General features: G+C 52.4%; 1 protein-coding gene and 1 non-coding gene across 5 annotated transcripts in view; both read right to left on the bottom strand.

Annotated features, from left to right (window-relative positions):
* The window catches only part of BCL7A (BAF chromatin remodeling complex subunit BCL7A), a 40,355-nt gene continuing 13,679 nt past the window's right edge, over positions 1–26,676 (bottom strand). For 2 of the 4 annotated variants that reach the window (XM_057746267.1, XM_057746268.1), the window contains 5 exons: positions 21,428–21,509; positions 17,898–17,994; positions 12,818–12,985; positions 6,006–6,190; positions 1–2,889 (listed from right to left, as the gene is read on the bottom strand). In XM_057746267.1, coding sequence (XP_057602250.1) covers positions 2,818–2,889; positions 6,006–6,190; positions 12,818–12,985; positions 17,898–17,994; positions 21,428–21,509 — 604 coding nt within the window. In that variant the 3' untranslated portion in view covers positions 1–2,817. The remainder of the gene's footprint in view (positions 2,890–6,005; positions 6,191–12,817; positions 12,986–17,897; positions 17,995–21,427; positions 21,510–26,676) is intronic. The other 2 variants (XR_009055153.1, XM_057746269.1) reach the window with 2 other exon arrangements.
* LOC130859755 (U2 spliceosomal RNA) lies at positions 14,848–15,037 on the bottom strand. The gene has a single exon (XR_009055306.1). It is a non-coding gene; the product is annotated as a U2 spliceosomal RNA (small nuclear RNA).

The raw sequence follows: 26,676 nt of genomic DNA, 5'->3' as shown, positions 1-26,676 counted from the left end.
TTGTACATTGTACAAACCATATCTACTGATGGAATAAATAAGTGAAAAATTATACTGCTGTACAACACACCAAAAAAAAAATCGTAAGGGAAAAAACAAATTAGGTAACAGTGAAAAAAGGTCTTTATGCCTCTAACCAGGTCCTTGGCTGATGATGAACGTTCCAAACCATGACGCCGTTGGTAATGGGAGGTCACCACCCTGTGAGTCGGTCTACTGCCTTCGGGTTATGGGTGTAAGTGCCAGCACTTTGTGGAATGTGTAGCTGCAGCATCCCCAACTTCAAGTTTCTCGGGGAATAAGTTTGCCCTGGGAGCCCTTTAGGCCGCAGGGCCTGGTGTCCGCGGAAGGCATTCGCTTAGGACCCCCGCCTCTGGCTCGGCCAGCTGAAAGGTCTTAGATTCTGTGGTGGGGGGGGGGCGAGGGGGCTCAGGATGCGGTGGGGAACGGCGGCTCTGAGGAGCGGGCCTCGTCAGGGAAGGAAGCACGTCTGGATTTTTGCAGTCCCATCATCCCGTGTGGAAGGCCTTCCTGGCCAGCGTGGATGGACTGCAGGGCCGCTGGCGCTCTGCCTGGCGTGGCCGTGGCGGGGGCCCATTCCTACCTTCAGGCACTTCAGAGAAAAACTAACGACAGCTTCGTATCCTGGGTGTCCTCTTCATTCATCCTTGACTGTGTCCGCTCCCCTTGTTGTCGAGAGGACCCTGCTGTTTCCACGGATGTGTGTGTGGGATTCCCTTCAGCTGTCTTGCTTGTAACCTCTTGTTTCCAAAAAAAGAAGAGGAGCCAAATTCATCTTTCATCCAAGTGGAGTTTTGCTGCAAAGGAAAAAGTTAACTTTAACTCTATAGGATCTGGAGGTAAAGCCGCCTTGAGATACGCTGAGAGGTAACGGCAGGACACAGTTCTCTGCAGAACTGACTGCCTGAGGGGCAAAATTGACAAGGATTTTTTTTTTTTTTTTTTTTAAGACAGAAACCTTTCGGCATCGCTAACTTCAACACTAAGATTTTCAAAGTTCATGTTTTTTTTCCTTCCCTTGTTTCAGGAGACATTTTTGCATGAGGTATTTGAAATTCAGGAACATTTTGATTCTTCTTGAAGTGCAGGAAATAGATTGGCTCCCTTAAAAAACAAATAAGAGCCTCACCCTCAGAAACTCTTAGAAAATGGAATCTGGCGGACACTCCCCATGGTGGTCGGGCGAGAGTTCCACACGTGGAAGGTGGTACCTGAATATGCACCAGTTTAGCCAAAACAAAACCAAAAACAAACAAACAGGAAGAAAATAAAACAACCAACGAAACCTGGAACCCTCCCCCCACCCTGACCCCCCCATACAACTCAAAGGGAGTTGGAACTCCAGTGCAGTAAAGAAAGCTCAGGAAAAGGGTTAAGGTCTGAGTCGTCCGTATAGCAATTCAGAGCAAACCAGGCCTCAGAACCAAACAATTAGGCAGTTCGTCCAGGGGTGGGGGCATCTCCATTTTCGTGAGAGGAAGCTGTCCCAGTGCAGGAAGGGGATGGAGGCGGGGGAGGGACCGATCGCCCCTTTCTGGAGGAGCGCAAAGCTCTCCAGTTCCTCGGTGCCTCGTTTCTGGCTTTCGAGGTCCAACCCTCAAGGCCCGTTCCCCACTGGGGAGCCTCAGAGCATCCTGGCAATGAGACGCGGTCCAACTGTTGGCTCTGGGAGTCAGAACGGTATGCAGAAGCAAGCAGGTGTTGGATTGTGGCTGAGTACAACCTGGCCTCCCCTGTGGGTGGGGCTGGGGTGGGGGGACAGAGGGCAGCAGGTGACTGTGGATTTGAAATCCAAGCGATGTCCTGTGAGAGAAAGTTCAGCACCAGCTACTCCTGCTGCCTGCTACCAGCCTCCTCCGCCCCTTTATCGTCTTAAGGAGACAGTCCTGCAGTCAGCGGCAGAAGCCAATCTGTCTTCGGAGATGCGGGAGAAAGCGGCATGGTGACGGCAGAGGGTGACGTGCCAGAACAATCGAAGGGCTCTGTGGGCTTGGAAACACCAGCCTCAGATGCCCCAAGGAAGCCCTTGGGGACAGAGCCCAGACATGGAGACTCCTCGGACCCTGGAGGCTGGCACTGCCCCAATCCAGGGCTCAGGGTGTGTCCCCCTGCCCCCTGGACCTGGAAATCAGGCAGCCGGGGAGGTCCTGCTCTTTTGCGGCCTCAGGCTCTCCTTCTCCCTGCCCGGTCCGCTCCAGCTTGAAGTCCTGAGGCAGGGAGGAGAGAGACGTGAGGACCAGGGCAATGGCAGCCTGCACCGAACCAAGAGGGCATTTGCAAGGAGAATTGCAAAACAACCAGGAAAACATGCCAGAGGTTACCTCAAGGGCACAAGGCACAAAAAAATAAAGCGGAAGGAATCAATTGAACAGTGAAAAGCCCCGATGAAAAAGCGAATTCCTGATCGGTACCACCCTCAAATAGCTTATATCGTTAAATAGAGAAGTGGAAAAAAACAAACAAACAAAAAAAAAAACAAAAAAAAAAACACAATACAGCAGCAACACAAATGTAATCTTGGCTTCAGAGACAGTGTGCAGACACTCCTGAGCTGTCGACCCCGCCTTCCCCAGGACAGTCACTTCAAGATTCGAGTGTTTTGCTTCACAGCAGAAAGTTCTTCAGTGTCTGAGAAGTTACGCCGTTGTAGGTTTTCTTGGATTTGCACTTGGTAAACTTGAAAAGTTAGTAGTTCCCTTCGCACCCGACAGGGATCCGCTCGGGTGAGGTTGTTCTAGAATTAAGCCTGCTGATGCATCTCCCGTGAGACATGGATTGGAGGACTGAACTCGGCGTCTACATTTCCTCGGAGTTTTGTTGTGAGGCCTCCAGTTTCATCTTTTTGGAGGGTGGCACTCCTTCCAGATCCTTGGGGGAAGAGGAAGAAAAAAGAAACACAGGTTGACACCCCAGGAGAGCAACTCAGGCCAGCTGGGAGGTCGCAGGTCAGCCCAGGAAGGACCCGCGGACGCCCACCCTCGGTTCAGACCCCGTGGCTCTCACGCAGACTTGGAAAGGTTCATGGACCCACGGGAAGCCTCACACCCAAGCTGCTCCTATGTCCACCAAGCCCATGTCACCCATGTCTTCCAATCTCTCATTAACTACAGTGTAACTATATATGCACGGTTTCAGGTTTACCTCTCCAAGCTTGAAGGCTAGACCAACCTGGCCACGTTAACAACTGGTCATCCAGGGCTCACACACGTGCCTGGCCCAGGCAGACACTCCACATTTGTGGAATGTACATAAGTCTGTTATTTTGGGGGAAGGGTCTGTGGTTGCCACCAAATTCCCAAGAAGTCCCAGGACTCAAAAAAAAAAAAAAGCTCAACACTCACACACCGACCTCTTCCTTGACTTTCTCACTCCGTCATCACCCTAGGCAGCCCCACCCGAACCGACCACCCAGGTCGAGCTCCTGACCTCGCCTGGCCTAACCGGTGCTCCCACAGCTGTTGACGGCACCACCATGTGCCTGGGGTACAGCTGGATGGCACTCTGGAATCCTCCCTTCTCTCCGCGTCTCCACGCCCAGCTCCATCTCCAGAGGCCCTTGGCCCACCCACCTCTGCCCTCTGCCCGCCACCTCATCCACACCTGAGCCTCCATCCCTCATCTGGCTGGCACTGCAGCTGCTCCATGGTCGCCCTACCTGGCTTTGAGCAGAGCCCGAGATCTTCTCAAAACAGAGACCATACGTAGAGCACCGTCCCAACTGACCTCAGAACAGAATCCCAACTCCTCACCAGGCCGAGAAGGCCCCCCTCTCGCCCTGCCATCCTCCTCCTTGTGCGTCTAGCTCCAGCCTCCACGACCTCCCCTTCCACTCCTCAGGCCAGCTCCTGTCTCTGGACCTGTGCAGCTCAGCTCCCTCTGCCCAGAAAGCCTGCCCTCCCGGCCCTCATTTCTCACTCCTCCCACTCCTGCTCCCATCCCACCCCTCCCTGCCTACGTCATCTGGGAGGGTGCTCCACTCCTGTTAAACGTCTTTGCATCGTCCCGTTCCTGTCCTCCTGTGGCAGGAATCGTGACCTGCTTGTGTCTGCTGTCTCCCGGCTGTGTCTCTGCCACCCCAACCCCATCATGAGCTCCATACCTGGCTTCCTGCCTGGTACACAGGGGATGCCCGATAAATGGTAAACAGAGACCCCCGGGCCTTGATGTAGGATGCGTGTGAGTTTCTTGAGGCAAACCCTGAGAGCAGGTGCTACAGGGAGACAGGTGGAGCTGCCCGTCTTTCCCCTCCCTTTTCTGCATGAAAGTGATAAAAGCTTAGTCTAAATGTAACAGGAGAAAGTGGGGCCACTGTGCCTTCTGAGGAAGGTGGATTCTGTTCAGGTGACGTCTCCACAGAGCACTTGCATGGGGGGGTCAGTATGTGAGCTTGGGAGCGGACGCTGGAGAGAGGAGAACTGACCTGCATGAGGAGGGGGCAGAGCGAGGTGGTGGGAAAGGGGTCGGGAGCCTTTGTTCTTCTTTAAACAGGAATGGCTGAATGTCAATGTTGAGCTGTTTGCTTTAGTGTAACACACCCTTTGTCTTGCTCACACACCTAGCAGCTCTGGAGACAAGTAGCGTGTCCATGTGAGCATGAAAACAGTGGAAGAGGTCCCATTTCAGATCTGGGTCCCTGGAAATGGGAGTGGAGGTGGGGGAGTGTTATAATGAAAGACCCCTGGACTGTTCAGATGTTGGTGGGAGCATTAGATGCCCCCAGGGTGTGGATCGAAGTTTCAAGCTGATCTTTTCCTCCACTGAGTTCAAGAGGCCAGGAGACGCCGTCTGCCATCTTGCTTTTACCAACTCTGCATGAGGCTTTGATTTGTATTGTAGTTTTAAAAGAATGGGCTCATGCTACGCTCAAGGCTCTGCCTTGTGTTTTTCATTTCACATTGTGAGAATATTTCTTTGTTCTCTTTAGCTGTACATGGGCCAACACACTCTTTTTAACAGCTGCATACCAGGCTGTTTTATCCATGACCCCAGATTTATCTAACCCTTCGATACACTTAGGTTATGGCCGATTTTCTGCAGCTGCAAATACATCTTTCATCAAAGCTGCCACTGCATCTTTGGGCCTTTGGAGGAGTGTTCTATAGGCTGAGAGGAGGCTGCAGATCCAAGGGTATGGAGATGTGAAAATCTAAGGGGCACTTCCCCTTGGGGAAGGCCTGGGTTAAGGCTCCCCAGAGCACAGACCAAGCCATTTCCTTTCTTTCTGCTGCTACTTATTGTCCATTTCTCCCCAGGTATGAAAATACTCAGCAAAGCGGAAACAGTTCTATTAGCTGAAGTTTTGATACCTTTGAGTGAGTCTCCAGACCTCTTAAATGAGCACAGAGGGTTGACAGTAAAAAAAAAAAAGTCACAACAGAAGCCGAGGCAACACTGGGGCATCTCCTGTGTCCAGCTCTATGTTAAGCGTGTTACCCACATTCTCTCCTCTTGACCGCACCCTGGCCCCAAGACAGTTCCGGGATCCCATTTTGGCAGCTGGAGGTACTGAGGCTCATGTCTGTCAAGTGAAGGATCCGGGATTCAAACCCGGGATGTTTGCCCCTGTCCACAAGGCCACTGGCGCCTGCACTGTCTGACTTAGACCAGAGTCTGGCAAACAGCGATGACCGAGAAAGAGGTCCGAGCAGGGGGAGTGTGGTTAGTCGCAAAATTCCGAAGGATGATTCCTCCAGCCTTTAGGATTCTGAAGACTTATCTTCCCAGCTCTAAGGGAAGTTGACTTTGGATCACTGAGACCAGGAGATGCTTCTGTGGACCCGAGTAAACAAACTGATGCAGCTGAGGCTGAGATACAGGACCCACCCCAAGAGCCAGACCTGCATGTCTCTTCTTTCACCCTGGGCCCCAGGGCCCAGCTCGGACACAGAAGGATGCTCACGCATCCTGCTCAATGAATGTCAGGCAGCTCCAATCGCCCAAAGAGCAAACAACAAAACGAGACAACAAAACACCTTTCAACGTACCCCCGACACCCCAACGGGCTCCTGGCCGATCTGGCTGCCCCTCTGAGACCTCGATCGAGGTACCTGAGAGATTGTGGATGTCTCTGCAGCCAGACCTGCATCTCCAGATGGCTGCCGTTCTACTTGCTCTGAACTGTTCATCGAGTTTTCCATTGAAGACTGTGAATTCTGCTCGTCAGAAGCATCTGAGGGAAAAGCAAGACGACAGAAGCTGTTTTCAGACACGGGAGATGCGGAGCCAGATGGGCCAATTACTAAAAATACCTGGAACTGGGTAGTTTTTGTGGCCAGGCGGTCTGTCAGGACTGCAAGGAGCTGGGGGGCTTGGCATGCCTCTTCCTTATTTTTTAGGGATGTCATTTTTCAGCAGCCAAGTCACACTCTGGCTCTGGGGCCTCCAACCCTTTCCTTTGCACACCTATCACCTGCCAAGTGCCCTGAGAGGCCATCTAAAGGATGCTATGGGCTTTGTGCTGCATGCACCTGGCGCCCTCTGGTGGACACAGCATGCTCCAACCATCATGGCTGCTGACTCCTCCCTCTTCCATTAGGGAGCCTGCCTCTCCAGCTAGGGAATCCTTAGAAGTCACTGCCCCTATGTAAACGTTTCTCTTAATAATACGGATATTTTTCTGATTGTCATTGCAAGAAGCAGAAAATACAGAAAAAAAATTAAATCACCAACTATCTCACCATCCACAGCTACCACGCCACTAATATTTCAGAGGATTTAGTCCCATCTTTCCAGATGTTCTCTCCCTACATGCATATTAGTTCTGCACTCTCCCCAACGAGGGATCTCACAGTATTTTGGAAGAATTTCTCATGTCCTTAAAAATGCTGTAAATACAAGAGCCTACAAGATGGCTGCACATTCTATCAACCAATCACTTATTTAATGAGTCCTGTTTGCCAGTCATTTGGGCTCCTTCTCATGCATCGGTCTCCCTGTTCCCCCCATCATGTTCCTTTAGCAGAAGGAAGGCGCAGGCCTTAGTAGGCTGTGCGAGGGGATGTGGCTTTGGAAGAAGAGGGAGGAGCCATTGTACCTGAAGCTTATTTTGGGCTCAGAGTGCCCAGAGGTAGCAGCCACACCCCGCCCAGGGCCCCTGCTCTGCTTGCATTCAAGACACCAACATATGTCACCCTGATTTGTAAAAATCGCACTAAAATACTCAAGAATGCCTTACTTTCTGAGGTTTCTGAGGCAGAGGCATAACAAAAGGAAAAAAAAAAAATCCCAGGCTTAAGTTTTAAAGCAGGCAAGCAATATGGGGAAAGGGGGACAGTAGGTAGCACTCCAGGGCTTGAGGCCAGCGGGGCACAGAGGGCTGGGGACAGGGCAGCAAGGAGCTGCAACCCTCCTCCCAAGGAGGCTGACCCCCCCAGCCCATCCATCCCAGAGGAGCTGCAGTTAACACACACTCTTACTCCCCCTAAACCAGCAGTCCCGATGGCTTGCACAGTGCTAGAAAACCTGACACCCCGCCAGGGTCTGAGCTGGGTTCTCTTGCTGCCAGGGGGAGGGGAGGATCAGGGGTCCACCTCACTTGGGACCCCTGGGCTCCGTCTACAAGCTGGTGTGTGTTTGGGGGTGCGGGGAACAGACCCGGGCCCTAACACTGCCTCAACCACTCATTCCTGGGTTTCAGATGCCTCACCCTCTGTAGAATCAAGGTTGACAACGGCCACCCTCTTGAGTCACTGTGAGGATTAAATGGAAAGACAGAAGTACCCAAACAGCAAAATAATCCCAGGTAGGGGTAAATGATGGATTATCTAGGGCAGAAAACCAAGCACCCCATAAACCTGACATTTCTTTGATATTTTTAGTTTTACCTTTAAAATTCATGTAACGGCAGTTCCTCAAAAAGTTAAACACAGAACTCCTGTACGACTCAGCAATTCCAATTCTAGGTACAGACCCACAAGAATTGAAAACAGGTTCTCAAACTTACACAAAATATTCACAGCAGCACTATTTGCGATGGCCAAAAGATGGAAATGGCCCAAATGTCAAATGAACAGATAAATGGTTAAACAAAATGTGGTCCATACACCCAATGGAATATTATTCAGCCATAAAAAGGAATGAGACACTGACACAGGCTAAAACGTGGGTGGACCTTGAAAACATGATGCTGAGTGGAAGAAGTCAGTCACCAAAGGTCACCTTACATGACTCCATTGATATGAAATGTCCAGAAAAGACAAATCCATAGAGACAGAAACCACAGATTGGTGGTTGCCAGGAACTGGGGGAACAGGGAGTGACAGCTAAAGGGCACAGGGTTTCCTTTTAGAGGGATGAGAACAGTTTGCAACCAGACAGAGGTGATGATTACACAACATTATGAATGTGCTAAACGGCACTGAATTGTTCAGTTAAAAATGGTTCCTTTTATGCTACATGAACTTCATCTCAATTTAAAAAAAAGAAAAAAAATCTATGTTAATCTTCTATTCTAGTTCTTAATATACGTTTGCTTTAACAAACCTCTGCAGTTGTTATTTTCCTCCTCCTGTCTGACTACACATCCCTTTCTGCCCTACAGGATGGGCTCTGCAGAGTGGAGAGGAAGGTGGGGGCCCGGATGCACGCTTAGAAATCACGAAGGTGGCGGGTTGCCCAGAGAGTCACACCGACCCTTTGCCTGGCTCGAGAGCGCCGTGGCAACTGGCCTTGGAGCTGGCGGAGCCTTCCAGGCCTCGCTGCAGCAGCCTGGTTCTCTTAGCCCAGAGGCACTGGAACTCGCCCAGGGGAAATTATTTTCCGAGGGCCTAAATTTAGTCTAGGGAGTTTGGACATTATGTCATTCGCTGAACTCACTCAGCAGTAAACAAGTTCAAAGCAAGGTCAACAGCTGGTGACCAACCCACCCTGTCCTGCAGGCAGTGGGCCCCTACCTGGAAACGTCCAGGGGGCTCTACTTCTTGCCTTTCCCACGCGAGTGGGCAGCCCCCGGCCGTGGCCAGGTGGGCCTGGTCCCTGGGGCGGTCCCATCTGGGCAAAGCTGGGCACCTGTGCCGCCCACAGGCCTGGCCTGGCCAGGAGGGGACCCCGGTGCGGTTCCCACCTGGACCTGTGGGAGGGGGTGGCGGTGGTAGGGCCCAAACACTGCAGCTGCGGAAGAACGCTCCCCAGACCTCATTCCTGCAGCTGAGATTTAACTGACCCTTTAGGGCAAAGAAGACACAGAGCCCAAACATGGGAGAAATGAGGTCACGGCCAGAAAGCAAGAAGCCACTGGGACTTCCCTTGGCAGTCCATTGGTTACATCTCCTGGGCTCCCAATGCTGGAGGCGCGGGTGGGATCCTTGGTCAAGGAAATAAGCTCCCACGGCAAGAAGCCAAGCCCCGGCCCCAGAGGCCCCGCCCCCAGCTCCCCAGCATCGCCCCGCCCTCACTCTGAGCCCCACCCCCCGTTAGCTCCGCCTCCTTTCCAGTCCTGCCCGAGGCCACAGGGCCAGCAAGGCTCTGACCAGGTGTGATCAGCTCCTCCTGCATCCACGGCCCTGTCCCAGCACCGCCCCCCGACCCAGGCCTGTGGGGGGAGTCCTGTGGGGACGAAAGAGGATGCCCGCGTGAACACATGGGAGAAGGCTGTGCCAAAGTCCCTGGGACAAAGTTCTCAATTGGGGGCGATTTTGTCCCCTGCTCCCCTAGAAGACATTTGGCCCCATCTGAAAACATTTGTGGTGTCATGACTGGGGGTGGGGCGTGCTGCTGGCACCTAGTGACAGGGATGCTTCTTAATACCCCACCGTGCACAGGACACCCCCACAGCAAAGAATCATCTGGACCCCCATGCTTACAGTGCAAGGCCCTGCTCTGGGAGGAGCCATTCCTCCCACCGGCTCGCTGGAGGAAGACCCCGCAGGGACTATGGGCACTTTAAACGCTGGCGCCCTTGTCTCCACAGCCCTCTTTCAGGGCCGTGTCCTACAGACCCACTCACACCTGAGCAAAGATGCAAAGAAACGTGCATACAAGACTCCCTCCAGCACGATCAGTGTAGGAAAAAGACAGAAACAACCCAAGTGACCACCAACGCGGGGACTATTTAAATAAATCACGGCACATTCATGTCACTGAATGATACGCTGGTAAAGAGAATAAGACAAATCCGTATGTCCTAACGTGGAACTGTCTCCATGGTGACTGTTAAGTGAAAGTGTTCTAAAAAGGGAGGTTATCATCTCATATAGATGCTTCTAGGCGCAGACTACCTCTGGAAGGCCACAGGACAGACTCCGCCGTGGTCCTCCCTGAGGAGGGGGAGGACACTGGAGGGGGAGGGGTGGGGCACATCCCTCTGCATCCTGATTCATGGTTGTTCCCTTGTGCAGGGTCATCTGCACCACCACCCCCAGCCCAGGGGTCCTCCTGGCACATGGGCACCTTCCCCAGGCTCTGCCCTGTGGTCCCTTCTGCCTGGGTTGCTCAGTTCATGCCTATCTCTGCTCATCCTTTAAGTCCAAGTCAGTACCTCTTCTGGGAAGCCTTCCAGGCTTCCTTTCCTTACTGCATCTGACCATGAGCTGAAAAGCCCCCTTAGGGGCCAGGAAGTGCCATGAACGAGTCAACTATTTAATTCAGACACAAATAACCTTTGCAAAGAAAATCTAAAGGAATATTCCCCTCTTCCTTAAAAAAATGTGCACTATCCTGGCCTCTCAGCCTCTTACTTTCCCACTTTTAGTAGAAAAAAAGGTGCAAGAAACATATTAACTTTCCTTTTAAATCAACAATAAGAAAAACAACAGCGAATTCCCTGGCGGTCCAGTGGTTAGGACTCCATGCTTTCACTGCCAAGGGCCCGGGTTCAATCCCTAGCTGGGGAACTCATATCCTGCAAGCCGCGCAGCCCAGCCAAAAACAAACACACACCCACCCCGCAAACTGGAAAACAACAATGACCATGGGTTAACACATGGCAACTGTCTTTGGCTTCAGCGCCAGGAAGACAACAGGGAGTGGTGGGGAGTGTGGTCACTGGTGAATGCAGGTTCTCTGGGCCCTTCCTGGAGAGGTGGCCACATCTCTGCTCTAGCTGGTTGCTGCTCAATAGAAACGCAGGTCCAGTATTGCCAGACCTTCCCGCTTTTCAAGAGAAGCTGGAAATTGATCTTATTTTAAGTAAAACTGCTCAATTTTTAAATTTCGGCATCAAGTGCCAATTAAAAATAAAAACAACACTGGGCTCCTTGGTCACACCCGCACACCACATGCTCGATCTAGTCTGTCTGCGACCTCTGTAGACTGTAATTCTCAGCTTCAGTGCTTGTCTTGCCCATGAGTTCTCGGGAGTCAGGAGTGGGACTCAGCTGACGGTCGCCTGGTACTGGCGGGAGCCTCGCACGGGGCTGGCGTGGGTGAAGTGTGTGGAAGGGAACAGCATGGGATGTGAATGAACGCCGCAGCACAGGACAGCCTTCTCCCAAGGAGGTGCACGCACTCCCCAAGCCACCTTGCCCCACTGGGTAGGAGCACATCAGCCCAGACCTCTCCCTGGAACCCCAAACTCTGCACCCGGGCATCTGCAGGCGTTCCAGACCCTGCCAGTCCTACCCCTCCACCTCTCCCATCACAGATGACGGCAAGGCTGTCCCTCTAGGTGCCGAGAATCACTCTCGAGTCCCTTCTCTCACAACCCACGTACCGCCCATCCACACACTCTCACCTCTGCCTCCGAAACACACTTTGACGTTAGACAATCAGGAGCTACTGTTCATTTTTCTTAGGTGCAACAATGGTTATTGTGATTAGGTAAGAGAATGTGCTTACCGTTAAAAGATGCACGGTGAAGTGTTTAGAGACAAAACATCGTAAGGTCTACAATTTAATGTCAAAAGGCCCCAGAAAAAAAATATCTTTAGGCAAAGTGAAAAAAAACCAAAAGAACACCCCAAACAACCACCCCCTCCAACAAAAAACAAAACCCCCAAAACTCTGGACGTTAACAATCGACGAATGCAGCTGGTGTAGGTATACAGAAGAGTATTATACTATTCTTTCAATTTTTCGATATGTTGGAAATTTTTCATTTAAAGAGAACCTAGAAACCTCAAAATAAACAAACCTATAGATACATATACACATGTACACAAACACGTCCTCCACAATCAGACCCTTCTTACTGCCTCATCTGCCACCATCCTCTCCCATCTGGACAACTGCAGTAGCCCCCTCACTGGGCTCCCTGCCTCCACCCTGACCTCCCTGTTATCTGATCTCAGTCATGGCAACCAATGTGATCCTTCAGATCAGGGCACTCAAACTCCCAAAGGCTCCCCTCTCACTCAGCGTAAAGACCTGGGTCTGTGAAGTGGCCTACGAGCCCCCACCCTCGGGGTCCTGCCTCCTCTCTGACCTCATCTCGCTCACTAAGCTCCTCACGTCCCCTTCTCCAGCCACATTGAGCACGCTCCTGCCGCAGGGCCTTTGCACCGCCCACAACACTCTTCTTCCAGGTAACCCCCTGGCTTGCTCCCTTCCCTAACCTGAGCCTCATTTGTTCTCATGTCACCTTCTCAGTGAGGCCTTCCCTGGTCATCCTATTTAAAATTGCAACCTTACCCCACTCCCCTCTCTTACTTTAGAATTCTCCAAAGCACTAATTTTCCAAATACTAGATGGCATGATTTTTAAATTGCCCCTTAAGAATATGAGCTCCAGGCACTACCTTCCTTCTACCATCACCTTCTGGGGGCCAGCACCTGACAGGGCCTCCTTAAAGACCCTTTCAACTGCCTGGCTGAAGGCTGGCTGGAGAGAGGCCCCGCTGAGCCCAGCCCCCGAGGGCACGTACCTTCGGCCCCGGGGAGCTCCTTCCCACCGGCCTGGGCTTCGTCTGCCTTGGCGTCTGTGCCATCGCCGGGTGCGGCCGAGTTGGGCTCGGGAGCGGGGCTGGAGTTGCTGCTGTTCTCCTGTTTGATGGGGGAGGCGTCTGCGATGGAGCTCTGGTTGCTGTTCTCATCTGCAAGGTGGGGGGGAGGGAGGACAGGACCACAGAGTGAAATGCCATGGCTGCTGAGGAAAGGCGGGTGGGGGGCTCAGTCCCCCAGGCCTCGCTGCCCACAGCCCTGCAGGATGCTCTCCCAGGAGAGGAGACCCCTTTTCCTCCTGAGGCCTCTGAGCTGCCCACCGAGGGCCGCGTCTGCCCACCCCCCAACCCCCCCACACCCCCCGCTCCCTTAGGGGACTCCTGTGTTAGAGGCAGCCGACCACAGACTGTGGCCCAGCACATGTAAAATCTTTGGGTCAAAAAAAGGAGAAAAGGACTTCCCTGGCAGTCCAGTGGTTAAGAATTCGAGCTTCAGACTTTCCTGGTGGTGCAGTGGTTAAGAATCTGCCTGCCAATGCAGGGCACACGGGTTCGATCCCTGGTCCAGGAAGATCCCATATGCTGTGGAGCAACTAAGCCCGTGTGCCACAACTACTGACCCTGCATGCCACAACTACTGAAGCCCATGCACCTAGAGCCAGTGCTCCGCATCAAGAGAAGCCACCGCAATGAGAAGCCCACGTGCCACAACGAAGAGTACCCACCCCCACCCACTGCGACTAGAGAAAGCCCGTGCACAGCAACAAAGACCCAAGGCAACCAATAAATAAATAAATAAATTTATTTAAAAAAGAAAAAAAGAATCTGAGCTTCCACTGCAGGGGACACGGGTTCAATCCCTGGTCAGGGAACTAAGATCCCGCATGCTGTGTGGCCAAAAATAAATAAATAAAACAAAATCTTTGGGGGTCACATGGGGTCTCATTCTGGGTGAAGAAACCAGACATCTTGTGGGCCTGGCTCTGAAGCAACGCAAAGGCCAGAACGTGGTCCCCTGAGGCAGCATTCCCAAACTGTTCCATCAGATCTGATCCAGCTCTGGACCAATTCTACTTGATACAGAATAAAAGGGAGAAAGGGCAAGGAGTTCACCACAGAAAGTGGATATTCAACATGACAACCGGCCCAGGCTCTCCAAGTCAGTGCCATAGAAAAAAAAAGAAAAAAAAAAAAGAGGAGAGGCAGGGAAGATTATTGTTGTATTACAGATTAAAGAAATTTCAGAGACCTAACGACTACACATGATGTGCGGAACTTATCTGGATCCTGTTTTGAATGTGCCAGCTCTGAGAGACATTTTGGGACAATTGGGGAATTTGAATACAGTCTGGAGTTTAAAAGTAAGGAATTAATTCTGTTAGGAGCGATAATGGTACAGTGGGTAGATAGAAATGTCACTTATCAGTGACGCATGCTGAAGTGTTTAGGTACAGACTTAAGTATCATGATGTGGGGAAATGTACTTTAAAATCTTCTAGCACAGGTTGCATACAATTGTCAGAATTTCCTGAATTTTACACTCGAGAGCTGTGCATGTTTTTACTTGTAAATTGCATTTCAATTAAAAAACTTAACATATTAAAAAAAACAGATGAGGCAAATGTGGCATAATGTTATGAAAACCTAGGTGTGTAGGCATAGGGGTTTCATCATACTATTCTCTCCACTGTTCTCTATTATGACATTTTTTCATAATAAAAAGGAAAAAAGGAAGAACGTTAACTATGCAAGGGCATTAGGGGCTGAGCTGGGGGCCGAACTGGGGATCCTGGGGCATGTCCCCCCCCCCAGCCTTGGACCCCCTTTCTTGGGTGCAAAGAGTAATTTTATTTTATTCTTCTTCTTCTTATCGGCCACACTGTGTCGCTTGTGGGATCTTAGCTCCCCAACCAAGGATGGAACCCAGGCGCCCGGCAGTGAGAGCGCCAGGTCACAACTGCTGGACCGCCAGGGAATTCCCCCCAGTTTGTCTTTTGATATTGAGTTATTCCCCAAAGGGGTGCACCGTTCCTGGAGGTACTGCAATACCAGGTCGATGCGTGGAGGGACCAGGCAAGCTCCTATTCCAACTCCCTGCTCCAAAAATCCATTTACTATATTGTCCTCGGATAGAGGACATATCAGATATTAAACTGATAATAACAGGTACTACACTTGATCTTAGCCAAAAGGCTGAGAAGCGAGCAAAGAGTCATTTTAAACTATAGATAACCACGTGGTGATTTCAAAAATACCACTACAATCTGATCCTGCTTTTCTGGGCCATGCTGTGCACCTGGGACTAAGGCCATTTTTGTAAAAATGAGAGAGAGAGAGAGAGACAGACAGACAGACAGACAGAGACAGAGACAGAGAAGGAAGAAGAGGAAAGAAAAGGAGAAGCACATCAACATGTCCAGGGCACCTACTACATGCCGGGCACCAGGCCAGGGCATTTACAGTCACCTCATTTAATCTCAACAACCTCCCAGACAGGGAAACTGAGTCCTAGCAGCAGAGCCCCTGGCTCAGGCTGGTCTGCCCAGCCCCAAACCCCTAGTCCTTCCTCTACCCTAACGTGGTGAGGAAGTGTCAGGCAGCCCTGCAGCCCGGACCTGGTAAACTGCATCTTATTTTAAGTGTACTCTGGGGCACTCGTTACACAAAAGCATCCTCTTGTGAATTCTGGGACTTAAAAAAAAAAAAAAGGTTTAAACTCCCCCGATTCACCTCTCAAGAAAATCTATGCTAAGATATACGGCGTGTGTGAAAGAAGCACCGAAGGCAGAGGCTCAACCTGTGGGTCCCAGCATGAGGTCATGCTAATTAAGGACAATAAGCGCTAATGTTTAACAAGCCGGCTGCCCTGAGCCTAGCCTGGTAACCTGGTAACAGCGTGACCCTGACGCCTGGGCTGACCTCAGGTGGATCCTGGAGACTAAACGGCTGGATGCAGATGACTTGTCCCTTCACGTCCTCCTGTGCCTGTCCTCCTGCCTGTAGCCTTCTGGATAATTCTCTCCAGGCCCACAGCCTGCCCTGAGCTTTCACACTTCCATGCCCTGTGGTCAGACTTGGTCTTTCTTGGCTGCACATGGACTAAGGTGGAAGGTGAGCGTGGTTCCTGAGTAGGTGACCTGGGTTGCTAGGGTGTTAAGTCTGGGCTAGTGGCCATGAACTTCAATTCTGCCTCCTCCAAAGGACCTCAGGTGCCAGCGCTGGCATTTACGAACTTCCTAACTCTGGGCAAGTTACTTCACCTCCTTGAGGCTTAGTTTCATCATCTGTACAAAGGGGGCTCGTCACCGGGATTAAACGAGGTAATGCCCGACATGGGCTTAGCAAGATGCTTGGCACACTGTGACGGCTTCTTAAATGTTAGCTACTGACACACCAAGGCCTTTATGGGATCATCTTATTTAATATTCATAATGACCTTGTGAAGTAGGCATTACCATCCCCGTGTGACAGATTAAAAATAGGCAAACCTGAGGCTACGTGTTCAATACCTACTCCAGGATCACGCCGTGACGGGGAGACACTAGGAGAGTCACATTAGACTCCAGGTGGGATCCTGCCCTCTGCTCTAAGAGCTTCTCACCTGTAATTCTATGAATTAACTGAAACTGAGCCAGGCCAGGGGTCTCCTCGGTCCCCAGAGTGGGGACGCTGACCAGTGGCGGGAGGACAGGGTACATCCCAACTCAAATACCTGTTTCTGAAAATGAAACACATTCCAACTACGATTGTACGACCAGTTGAGGGAGGGGGGTGACACTTTCTTGACCTGTTAACCGTCAGCAAACCATCAGCAAATGGTTAACATGCTTTTAAAAGCACCCCCTGTGCTTTTCTGAAGCCAATTCGGCAACAAGCAAGACTTCTTGCTCTCGGAGCTTATGACTGTTTTCCAAGCTAGTCAGTTTGGGCAAATGGGGAAGTTTGCTGGCCTCTCTTCCCCTAGAATAAGACAGCCCTGGACCCGGAGGGTTAGGAACTAGATCCAACCGACATTCCCTCTTGATTTACTTGTTTATCTAATACCACCTTGTTGTGCAAAAAAGGCTTGGGTGGTCAGAAGCACAAAGACGTTGAAACTGGGATCAAGACGGGGAAAGGCAAGTGCTGGGAGCGCTTAGACCAGTAGGGCAGGCAGGGGACAGAACAGGAGGTGAGCCTGGTGGGCCTGCAAAGGCCACACTCTCCCCAGGTCTGGCGGATCTGATTCCTCAAAGGGTGGGAGAAATGCAGATTCCCTGGTTTATACATATCAGAAACTCCATTTTTTAGAAACTTCCTGTTTGAATCTCTGAGGTTAGAAGTCAGGTGGTGGTATTCTCTGGCGGGGTGGGGACCACCAGGCGGGAACACCACGGGGACTGCCAGGAACACTGTGTCTGGATTTGGGCAGGTTACAAAGGTGTGCACAGTTTGTGAACATCTCATGAAGTCACACACTTACCATGTGTGCCTTTCCTCTCAGATAAAAAGGTAAAATAAAAACCACCAGCAGAGTCAAAACAACTGCAGACTGGCTAAAGCATGTCTCCAGCCTACTGATCAGTGGGACACTGGTTACAATGTTTGAAATAAGACAGCAAAGGAAGGTAGGCAGTCGATGGAGAAGGACAGGTCCCAGACTGATTTACACGAAGTCAGAAATGCAGTTAGAGCTTCCCAGTAGCCAAAACAAAATAGGAAATGGGAAATAAGAGTCACTGATATGATAACGACAGGCCCAGGAGGGAAAAAGATAAGATATCCCCCCAAAAACTTCCCGGACACACAGGACTAACAGAACATATCCTGTGATGTTTGTGTCACTGGGTGAGAAGGAGGTCTTATTTAATGTCTCTAGCTCATTTTACGATTCTTGGCTTGCTGCTCTAGAAGAAGAAGCTTCTTCTCCTCTGCTGAGCCTCCTCCTTGGCACAGAGGCCTCCGGGTCCTGCCCAGCCCTCCTATCCCTTGCCTGGAATGTGAACAAACCTGCTGGTAAAACAAAAACACAACCGAGTGCTCCGGGCAGGAGAGGGGCCTGGCTGGCCGGCCACAGGAAGCTCACCGTGCATGTCCATCATCCCCGGGGAGGAGCTGTTCTCTGGGGTGGTCACCTCTGAGCCACACTTCTCATCTTTGCCCTTCTTCTTGTTCTTGTTTTTCTGGAGGAGAAAAATGATGCAGAGACCGAGTCACCGAATTGTGTATACGAGTGCATGCATGAGTGAGACCCTGGGGAATGGGATATTTTATTCTGCTGATTTTTCTTGGAACCCCCAAGTCTCTGGAGGCTCCACTGGCCTGAGTTTGAACATGTCCTGTGAGAAGCCTCACCTGCTTTGGAATCAAGGAGCCCTATGGAGGGGAGGCTTCCGGAGCCAGGCTGGGGGGCTGGGGTAAGGCCACCTTGCTCGTGGGGCCAGCCCCATCGGGCATGCAAACACCCTGGCTGGCGGGAATTTCCTCTGGGGAAAAGGCCATGGTCACCCTGCCTGGAGCAGGTACAGGGATGCCAGGTGACGGATGCAAAAGACAGCTCACACGTTTCCACTATCTTCAGGCTCCTGGGACTGCCTTCCTCAAAGACAGTCAACTGACTTCCGGCCCAACACTGGGGACCAGGTGAGGAAGGAAAGCCCAGGGGAGGAAGGAAGGGTGAAGGGGATGCTTTTTGTATGTGGTTCTATTTTTTATGGATGGAATGGAATTGTGTCAGAAACAACTTAACTGTCCATTGGTAAAAGAGTTGTTACACAAATTACAGGACATTCGTTCAATGTGATGGGATGCAACAATTAGAGACCAAGGCAGCTCTTCCTGTACTAATGTGGAATGATGTGCAGAAATATCCATATATTAAGATATTTCAGTAGCTCTGAGATGTCTAAAAGAATGGCACAGAACACGTGAACAGGACGCTGCCGTCGGTGGTAAAGGGAGAGCCTAAACGAGCATGTGTTTGTGTTTTTGCGCGCACATGCTCTGTGGGAGGATAAACAAACAACCGGCTGTCTCCAAGGAAAAGAGCTGGGTGGGGTCGGAGGTATGTGAGGGGATGGGAAGCAGATGTATAAAAAGATAAGACTGGAAACAAATGTAACATTTGAAGAATATGCAAACCTATAGAGACAGAAGGTAGACCGGTGGTTTCCGGGATCATGGGGAGGGTGTGCGTTTTCTTTTTGGGGTAATGAAAACGTCCTGGAATTACAGCGGTGATGGCTGCACAGCTGCGAATATACCAACACTGACCAGCACACTTTAGAAGAGGGAAATTTTTGACATGTGTATTGTCTTATTTTTTAGAAAGAGTTTTAAAGTAACCTTTGAATTCTGTAACATGTTTTACCTATTTAAGAGAATACAACTTTCAAGAGTTCTGGAGGAAAAAAAATGGTGTAACCACCACATCATTATTGGGTGTTTGAAAACATGAAACTGACAGACGTCCCGGGCGGTCCAGTGGTTAAGACTCCATGCTTCCAATGCAGGGGACACAGGTTTGATCCCTGGTCAGGGGACGAAGATCTCACATGCCATGTGGCCAAAAAAAAAAAGAACAACCAAAAAAAATACATGAAAAGTAATCCCTTCCCAACGCAGACCATCGGCCACAACCATCAGAGAGAGATTCATATTCAGCTATCCGGGGTGGGGCCCAGGAACCTGCATTTTGCCGCGACTCCCAAGGGATCAAATGCTCTGCCGGGCCTGGGACTCACCGCCCCAGGGGAAAGGGGGGAGAAGTATCATACAACTTGGCTCAGAGACGACAGCAAATTAGCATCGGAGCACCGTCTGCACAGCCGTGTTAAGTTCTTCCCATGTGATATTGCCTTTGCTCTGCTGCAGAAACCCCAGGCGTGGGATATCACTGTTCCACTGCACAAAAGAGGGACCTCAGACCCAGCAAGGTGGGGTCACCTTGTCTGGCATCACAGGTTAAACGGGGGTAGTCTGTGCAACTCCAAATCTAGAGGTCTTTGCCCAGCCCCAGGCTGCCCTGTCCTACCCGACAGCCCATACATTACATTTTCTCCTTGATCACAATCCATTTGGCACTTGCCTGATGTCTGTTTCATGCGATTCTATAATTATCTTCTCCCAACAAGATTATAAATTCCTTGAGAGCGGGGACCACGTCTTCTCAAATACAACCGGCGTTTATGCAACACCTAATGATGTGCAAGGCGCAGACACGGGCAAGAGCCAGGAGCTGCCTTCGAGGAGGCTGGCTGCACTCTGCTCTCCCTTCCCAACAGCCGGCACCGAAGGCCATGACAGTCTATGTCGGTGCCTCTGGGGAACGCAGCCCTGGTGGCTCCACGAGCCAGCCCAGGCCAGGACAGGAAGGGACGACGAGCCCCCGCGTTCTCAGCCCAGCGCGACCCACCCACAGGCCAGCATGTGATCAATGGGTGAAGAACGCAGCCTCAGCCCCACCTGGAGACCCAAGACTCGTGGGGCAGGTTGCTGGAGACAGTGACGGGAGGCTTTGCCCCGCCTTTTCATTTATTTATTTATTTTTGGGCACACCACCTGGCATGCAGCATCTTAGTTCCCCGTCCAGGCACCGAACCCAGGCCCCGTGTTGGTAGCGTGGAGCTCTAACTTCAGGACGGCCAGGGACGTCCTCGCCCCGCCTTATGGGCTCTAGAAACCTACCAATCACGCCCACTGTCACGACTGGAGGCACAGGGATCCGTGTGAGCTGAGCAGGGCAGGTACCCCAGGCAGGAGGAACAGCCCACGCAAAGGCTTGCTGGTGGGACCATTCTGGATTTTGACTAGACATGATAGTGGCTGACCTGGGGGTCTTTGAGGGTAACTGGCCTGGGAGCCACCAAGCTGAAAAACTATCTGTGATGTGGGGCACCTGCCAGTCACCAATGCCCCCCTAAGATCAAGCACGGCCACCAGGGCTCCCCCTAGTGGTCGCAGTCACCTCCTGGACCCCTCTCCCCGCCGATGGCCCATGCGTCTCTGCACCAAGCTTTCACTCTGGGGTCACCCTTCACCAGCAGCTCCAACCACCAGAAGGCTCTCCAAGAGCGGAGAGAGTATGTGCTTTGGAGTCAGACAGACCCGATACCTGCTGTGTGACTCTGGGAAAATGACTTCACCTCTTTGAGCCTGTGTTCTCCCATGCACAGCGTGGATAAAGAGCTCACCTCCATAAGCTAATGCCTGACAGATGGTCAGGTGCCAAGGATGGCGCTACCGTGATGGAGAAGGGTCTGCCCACTTGCGGGTACTGCCGTGCCCACCCCAAAATCACGGTGCCCAGGGCCTCAGGGAGGGGATACCTCTGCACTAAGGTGTGTCCCCACTGGCAAACAGTGGGGCTCTCAGCCCTGAAGACGTGACTTGCAGGGGAAACTCCTCACCTCTCTGAGGGCCAAACTCTGGGTCTGGACTTTGAGGGGGGAGGGGCAGGCACAGGTCTGGCAGCCTCTCCAGCCCTAAGCTGGGTCCTGCTTCCCAAGTGGCCTCGGCCCCAGGGTCCCCACGTGGTGGGTAGGGAGAGACAGTCCCGCTGGGGGAGGGTGCGTGGATGGACAGCCTCACCCCAGGGGACCAGCCCCACATACTCACATCGTCAACCTTTGGCTCCGTCACAGGGACCCACTTGTAGATTCGCAGAGATGTGTCACCCACAGTCACCCACTTCTTCTCCCTGCAGAGGATGAGGAAGAACCCATTACCAGGGGGCTTCGGGGGCAGGCCCCTGCTCACGCTGGTGAGCGGCACAGGCCGCACTCCCTTGGAGCAGCTGTGACACGGCGACAGCTCCGAGTGGAGCTGAGAGAACATCTCCGGATCACACAGATGAGGGTTTGAATCCCAGCCCTGCTGCTCACTGACTGGGATCCCCTGGGCAGGTCACGTCACCAGCCTGAGCCTCAGTTTCCCCATCTGCTCGACCACATGGGGTTGTCAATCTCCCCAGGCTGCTGCGAGGATTACTGAGACAAAGCCAGTTGACAGCTTCCTCGTGCCTGGAAGGAAGTGCCTGGTGAGACTGGAGGGGAGGGCAGAGCTGCCACAGGGATGATTTCTCTGGATGAAAGGAATTGCCCCCCAGTTCCTTCAGCTTCCACCTCACAGAGCCTGCAAACTGGACCACCCTGGCCCCTCTGGGCAGCAGAGGGGGCTTCAGACCAACAGGGCATTTCCTCCTTTGGGGGTGTGGGGGTGGGAGGGCCTTTGCCAAGGGCACCCAGGGGCTCACCCCACCCCCGGCAATGCCTCCGAGGTCATGGAAGGGAAGCAGGAGCAGACAGCACGAGTAACCACCCCAGTCTCTTCCAAGCAAATGCCAGTTAGATCGGCCACGGGCAACGGAGAACAGGGGCAAACCTGGATGCCCAGCGGCCTCAACCCCAAGGCGGTCCCCAGCTGTTGATACCAAGGGGCTGTGACCGAGAAGCACAGCCCCATCAGTGGGCAGCAGCAGCTGGGAGGTTGCTCCAAGACCTTTCACCTCGGTTCAGAGATGGGCTTCAGTTCCAGGGTCTCGGCTCCTAACGTCTGCACAGCTGTCCCTGAACCACCCCTGGCTACCGCATCCTAAACTCCTGGGACACAGTGCCCAGGGCCCCCCAGCTGCCAAAGGCAGGTTGATGGTGAGAAGCAAATTACAAGCCACGAGAAGGAAAGGGGGTGACTGGTTTCCAATAAAGATAATGACGGTAATTACCACTCTCCTCCCACCTCTCTGCTCTGAGCATCATTCTTCTCTAGTTATCACCTCAGCATCCCAATTTCGGTCCTCGACCTCCAGCAGCCTAAAGTCAGGTCCTGTCGCCTCCTGCCCCTGACACTAGGAGTGACAGCCAGAGGCTACATGCCTGAGGACACTGAGGCTCAGGGAGAGTTCCCCCAGAAGGAAAGCTGGGGTTCCAGTGAGGTAGCTGGGGCTCCGGAGTCCATGCTTTGATGGGATGTCAGGGCCAGATGCACACCTGGTGTAGGCAGCATAGCGGCCAGGAGCCCTCAGCAACCTTAGGAACCAGGGTTCCACCAGAGCCAAGAATTACATGTGGCTGTGGGCGCCTTGTCCAGCCTCCCCATCAAGACCTTAGCCTTGGGTCTTCTCCCCCATGGGAAAGTAGCCCTCAGGAGCTGGTGGAACGCATTACCGCCACCTGGCACCCCTTCACCAGGTTCTGGGGGTTCCGGGTGCCCAAGCACACTCAAAACCAGCTAACCAAAATGACTGACCCTTCCGCTCCCCAAACTGTGCCTGCCTGGGTCCCAAAGTCCCCTGCTGGAGGAAGCTAGGGCCTGGCTTTTACTTACTCTACTATGAGTGTCTCTAGTGCCTTCTGTGTGCTAGGCACAGCACGCACTTGCTCTCATCTTCCCATAACCTCTCGTGCCAATAACTGTCACCTTTCCTGTTTGACAGATAAAGAAACTGAGGCGGGGGGCGTGGGGGCATTCTCCCCAGAGCCAGTGTTCAAACCTCCATGCCGCACTGCTTTCTGGAGCAGCCTCCCCTGCCCCATCCCTGCCCCTTTCAGCCCTGAGAGAATTAAATAAAGGCAGGTACCTAAGTCACCAGCCACCGGTCCCCAGCCTCCTGGAGGCAGGAGGGACTATCACCAGTCCCAGTCTTTCCCCACCTCCATGCTGAATAATCAGAAGGTGGCTGGGGGCTTCCTAGGTGGCACAGTGGTTAAGAATCCGCCTGCCAATGCAGGGGACACGGGTTCGATCCCTGCTCCAGGAAGATCCCACATGCCGCGGAGCAACTAAGCCCATGCACCACAACTACTGAGCCTGTGCTTTAGAGCCCAGGAGCCACAACTATTGAGCCCATGTGCTGCAACTACTGAAGCCCACGCGCCTAGAGCACGTGCTCCGCAATAAGAGAAGCCACGGCAACGAGGAGCCCGCGCATCACAACGAAGAGTAGCCCCCCCTCACCGCAACTAAAGAAAGCCCGTGCACAGCAAAAAAGACCCAACACAGCCAATAAAATAAATAAATAAATTTATTAAAAAAAACAAAATCAGAAGGTGCCTGGAAGGGACACAGATATTCCAAGAAACAGCCTGGGTGACAAAACCACCATCATAATAGCCACTGTGTGCTGAGGGCTGACTTCGTGCCAAGCACTCTATTCACATGCCAGGCCCTGTCTCCCGACAGCTGCCAACAGGCCTCTGAGAGGGGGACTACTGTCACCCCACTTTACAGATGGAGAAACGGCAGGCCCAGAGAAGTTATACCACTCGTTCATGGTCACACAGCTAATCAGTGGTAGAACCAGGACTGGCCACGGGCTCCGATCCCTGCTATTCTGTCTCCCATGAAAAACTAAGACATGACTCCACAGAGCACATCGGTGACAGAAGCTCAACAAAGAAGCACAAATTGCCCAAATCCCATGCAAATGGCCAAAGGCACTCACTACTCAGAAGCCCCTGAACTGGCTTCCTCAGCCCGGGCCCCAGTAAGTCAGCAAACGCAAGGGTTGATGGTGTTAAAAAAAAAAAAAAAAAAAAAGTAATTGACTTGCAACACACAGGACACCTCTCAGGGCAGAAAGTGCACCAGATCTGGGCTTCGAAGGCCACACGTGAGCCAAGATTACTGTGTCAAGTCGCAGGTGCTTCCCAGGGAGGTTACGGGCCTTGCGCTTGCGGGTTCTGAGCTGGACACAGCCAGGTTCTAGTGCCTCCCCTGGACTGAGTTCCCAACTCACCCCAGGGATTAGAAACCATTCTCCAGTTGCATTTCTAGGTGTGGACATTGAGGGGCCATGGAACAGAGGGAAGAGCCTTGAGAACCCGACCTCAGCCTGGCGTCTGCCCAGCAGCCGCCCAGGGAGACACAGGCCCCAGGGCTCAGGGGTGAGTCACTGAGTGAGTACCTGGCACTCTGCAGACACGTCCAGATTCTTTAGGCTGAGGCCAATTTCTAATGTTCCCCCAGGGTCAGGTCCAAGGGCTAACCAGCCCTCAAAGGGGGCTCTGAACCTCTCACTTCTGATCCATGTCCCAGGGCTAGTCCTTGAGGCCGTAGGAGGCCTGGCTATGGCTGGCCTCATCCTACTAGGCCCAGCGTGTTTGACCTGCCCTGTGCCTGGCAGGAGGGTGCCCTGGAGGTAGCAAAGTGAGGGTCTAGGCATAGTCAAAGCTCCCCCTTTCCCAGGGACAGGTGGGACGTCTCAGGGAGCAGGCTTCTCTCTGTCTTCACAAGCCACTGGGAGACCCTTCAGACCATGGTCCCACAGGTCCCAGGCCGAAGCCTACTTCGAGGCTCAAGCCTTTGCCTCCTGCCCAGCGATTCTCCTCCCCTGCTTTTCTCCACCCACACCGGGTCTCCTAACCCTGCCCCAGTTTCCCCCAAAGGAGCCCACCATTTTGTTCTTTCTTCAGCCATGTCTGACTGCCTTGTACTCCACCAGCCTGCCTTGCTGGGATATCAGACAGAAAGGAGAGGAGAAACGGCCAGCAGGGTGGCCACGGCTGGCTGCTGGCTTTTTTCCAGGGTAGGGGAAGGGTAGGGCTGGCAGAAGGGGGGATTTTTAGGGGCCCCAGGGCTGAGGAGAAATTCTACCCTAGGCTTACAGGCTAAGTGGTGTGCCAGGCACCTTCATTCTGGATTTTAAAACAAACAAACAAAAAAACAGGATGCTGAGTTAAATTTGAATTTCAGAAAAACGATGAATAATTTTTTTAGTATAAGTATGTCCCAAATAGTGCATGGGACATACTTAGACTAAAAAAAAAAAAAAAAAAAGTACTTAAAAAATATTATTTCATTGTTTTTCTGAAATTCATATTTAACTGGGTGTCCTGTAATTTTATTTGCTAAATCTGGCAACCCAGTGTCCCAGCCAGTGGTGAAATGCATGGTTGGTGGCCACACAGTTAATAAACAACCCCAAACCACAAGGACTGACTGGGAGCCGCATTCTAAAGGCACAGTGAGGATGAGGTTTGGCTTCTCAGGGCTGGGGAAACCCGGGAAATAAGGCAAAGTCTTTTTTGCTTGGAATGGGCATGAGAAAAAAAAAAGGAAAAAAAAAAACAACAGCAAAATACAAGTTTCTACCTTACAATAAGGACAGCATTTAACGACCGCTCCTGTGTACAGCATGAGTGCTTCTGGAGAAGTGCTATTACTCCAGGAGGGGAGAAGGCAGCACAGGAACCCCTTGCTGTCACTGTTAGAGAAGTTCCGTGGTTGGCCCAAGGTCACAGCGAGGAAGTGAACTGGAAGCCCAGCCACGAGATCCCAAAGCCTGAGGTCTTTAGGGGGCTTGACTCCTAGTTTCCCAAAACACAAAAAGAGAGGGAGACACCTTCTCCTCCCCTCCCCCCCAAAACAGGCCTGGGCGCCAGCAGCTCCGCAGCACTGAGGGCCTCCAGGCCGGCTGCTCTGGGGCCGGCGGGGTGGAAAACCGCACAGCTCCATCTGCCCTCCCAGCAGAGCAGCTGGCGGGTGGGCCCTGCAGGAGCAGCTGTCAGGGTGCAGGAGCCTCTGCCAGGCTGGGAACCTGGGGGCAGAAGGCCCCGCCACGCCTCCCGAAGCACAGAAAAGCAGCTTGCCCCCACCCCTTTCTCACCTCCAGGCTGGTGACAGAAGGGACTCAGGCCCAGACAACGGCTCTTTCTTTGCACAGGCGCTCAGGCAGGGGACAACTCCAGCCTTCGCTCTGGGAATCCCGCAGGAGAGGGGGTGGTGGGCTTGTTTTCCTGTGTGTGCTTTGGCTTGCAGCTGTTTCTGCCGTTTTTAAAAGGCTCCAGTCCGGGCACTGGGCGCCCCGTGCACCAGGGGAGCTCCCACGGCAGGGAAGACTTGGATCTCAACTTTGGAAGGCCTCCCCT

Source organism: Hippopotamus amphibius, chromosome 8 (assembly GCF_030028045.1).
Source record: "Hippopotamus amphibius kiboko isolate mHipAmp2 chromosome 8, mHipAmp2.hap2, whole genome shotgun sequence".
In the NCBI taxonomy this organism is placed as follows: domain Eukaryota; kingdom Metazoa; phylum Chordata; class Mammalia; order Artiodactyla; family Hippopotamidae; genus Hippopotamus; species Hippopotamus amphibius.
Note: the sequence above shows the minus strand (reverse complement) of the source record. Positions and strands in the feature narration are given on the sequence as shown.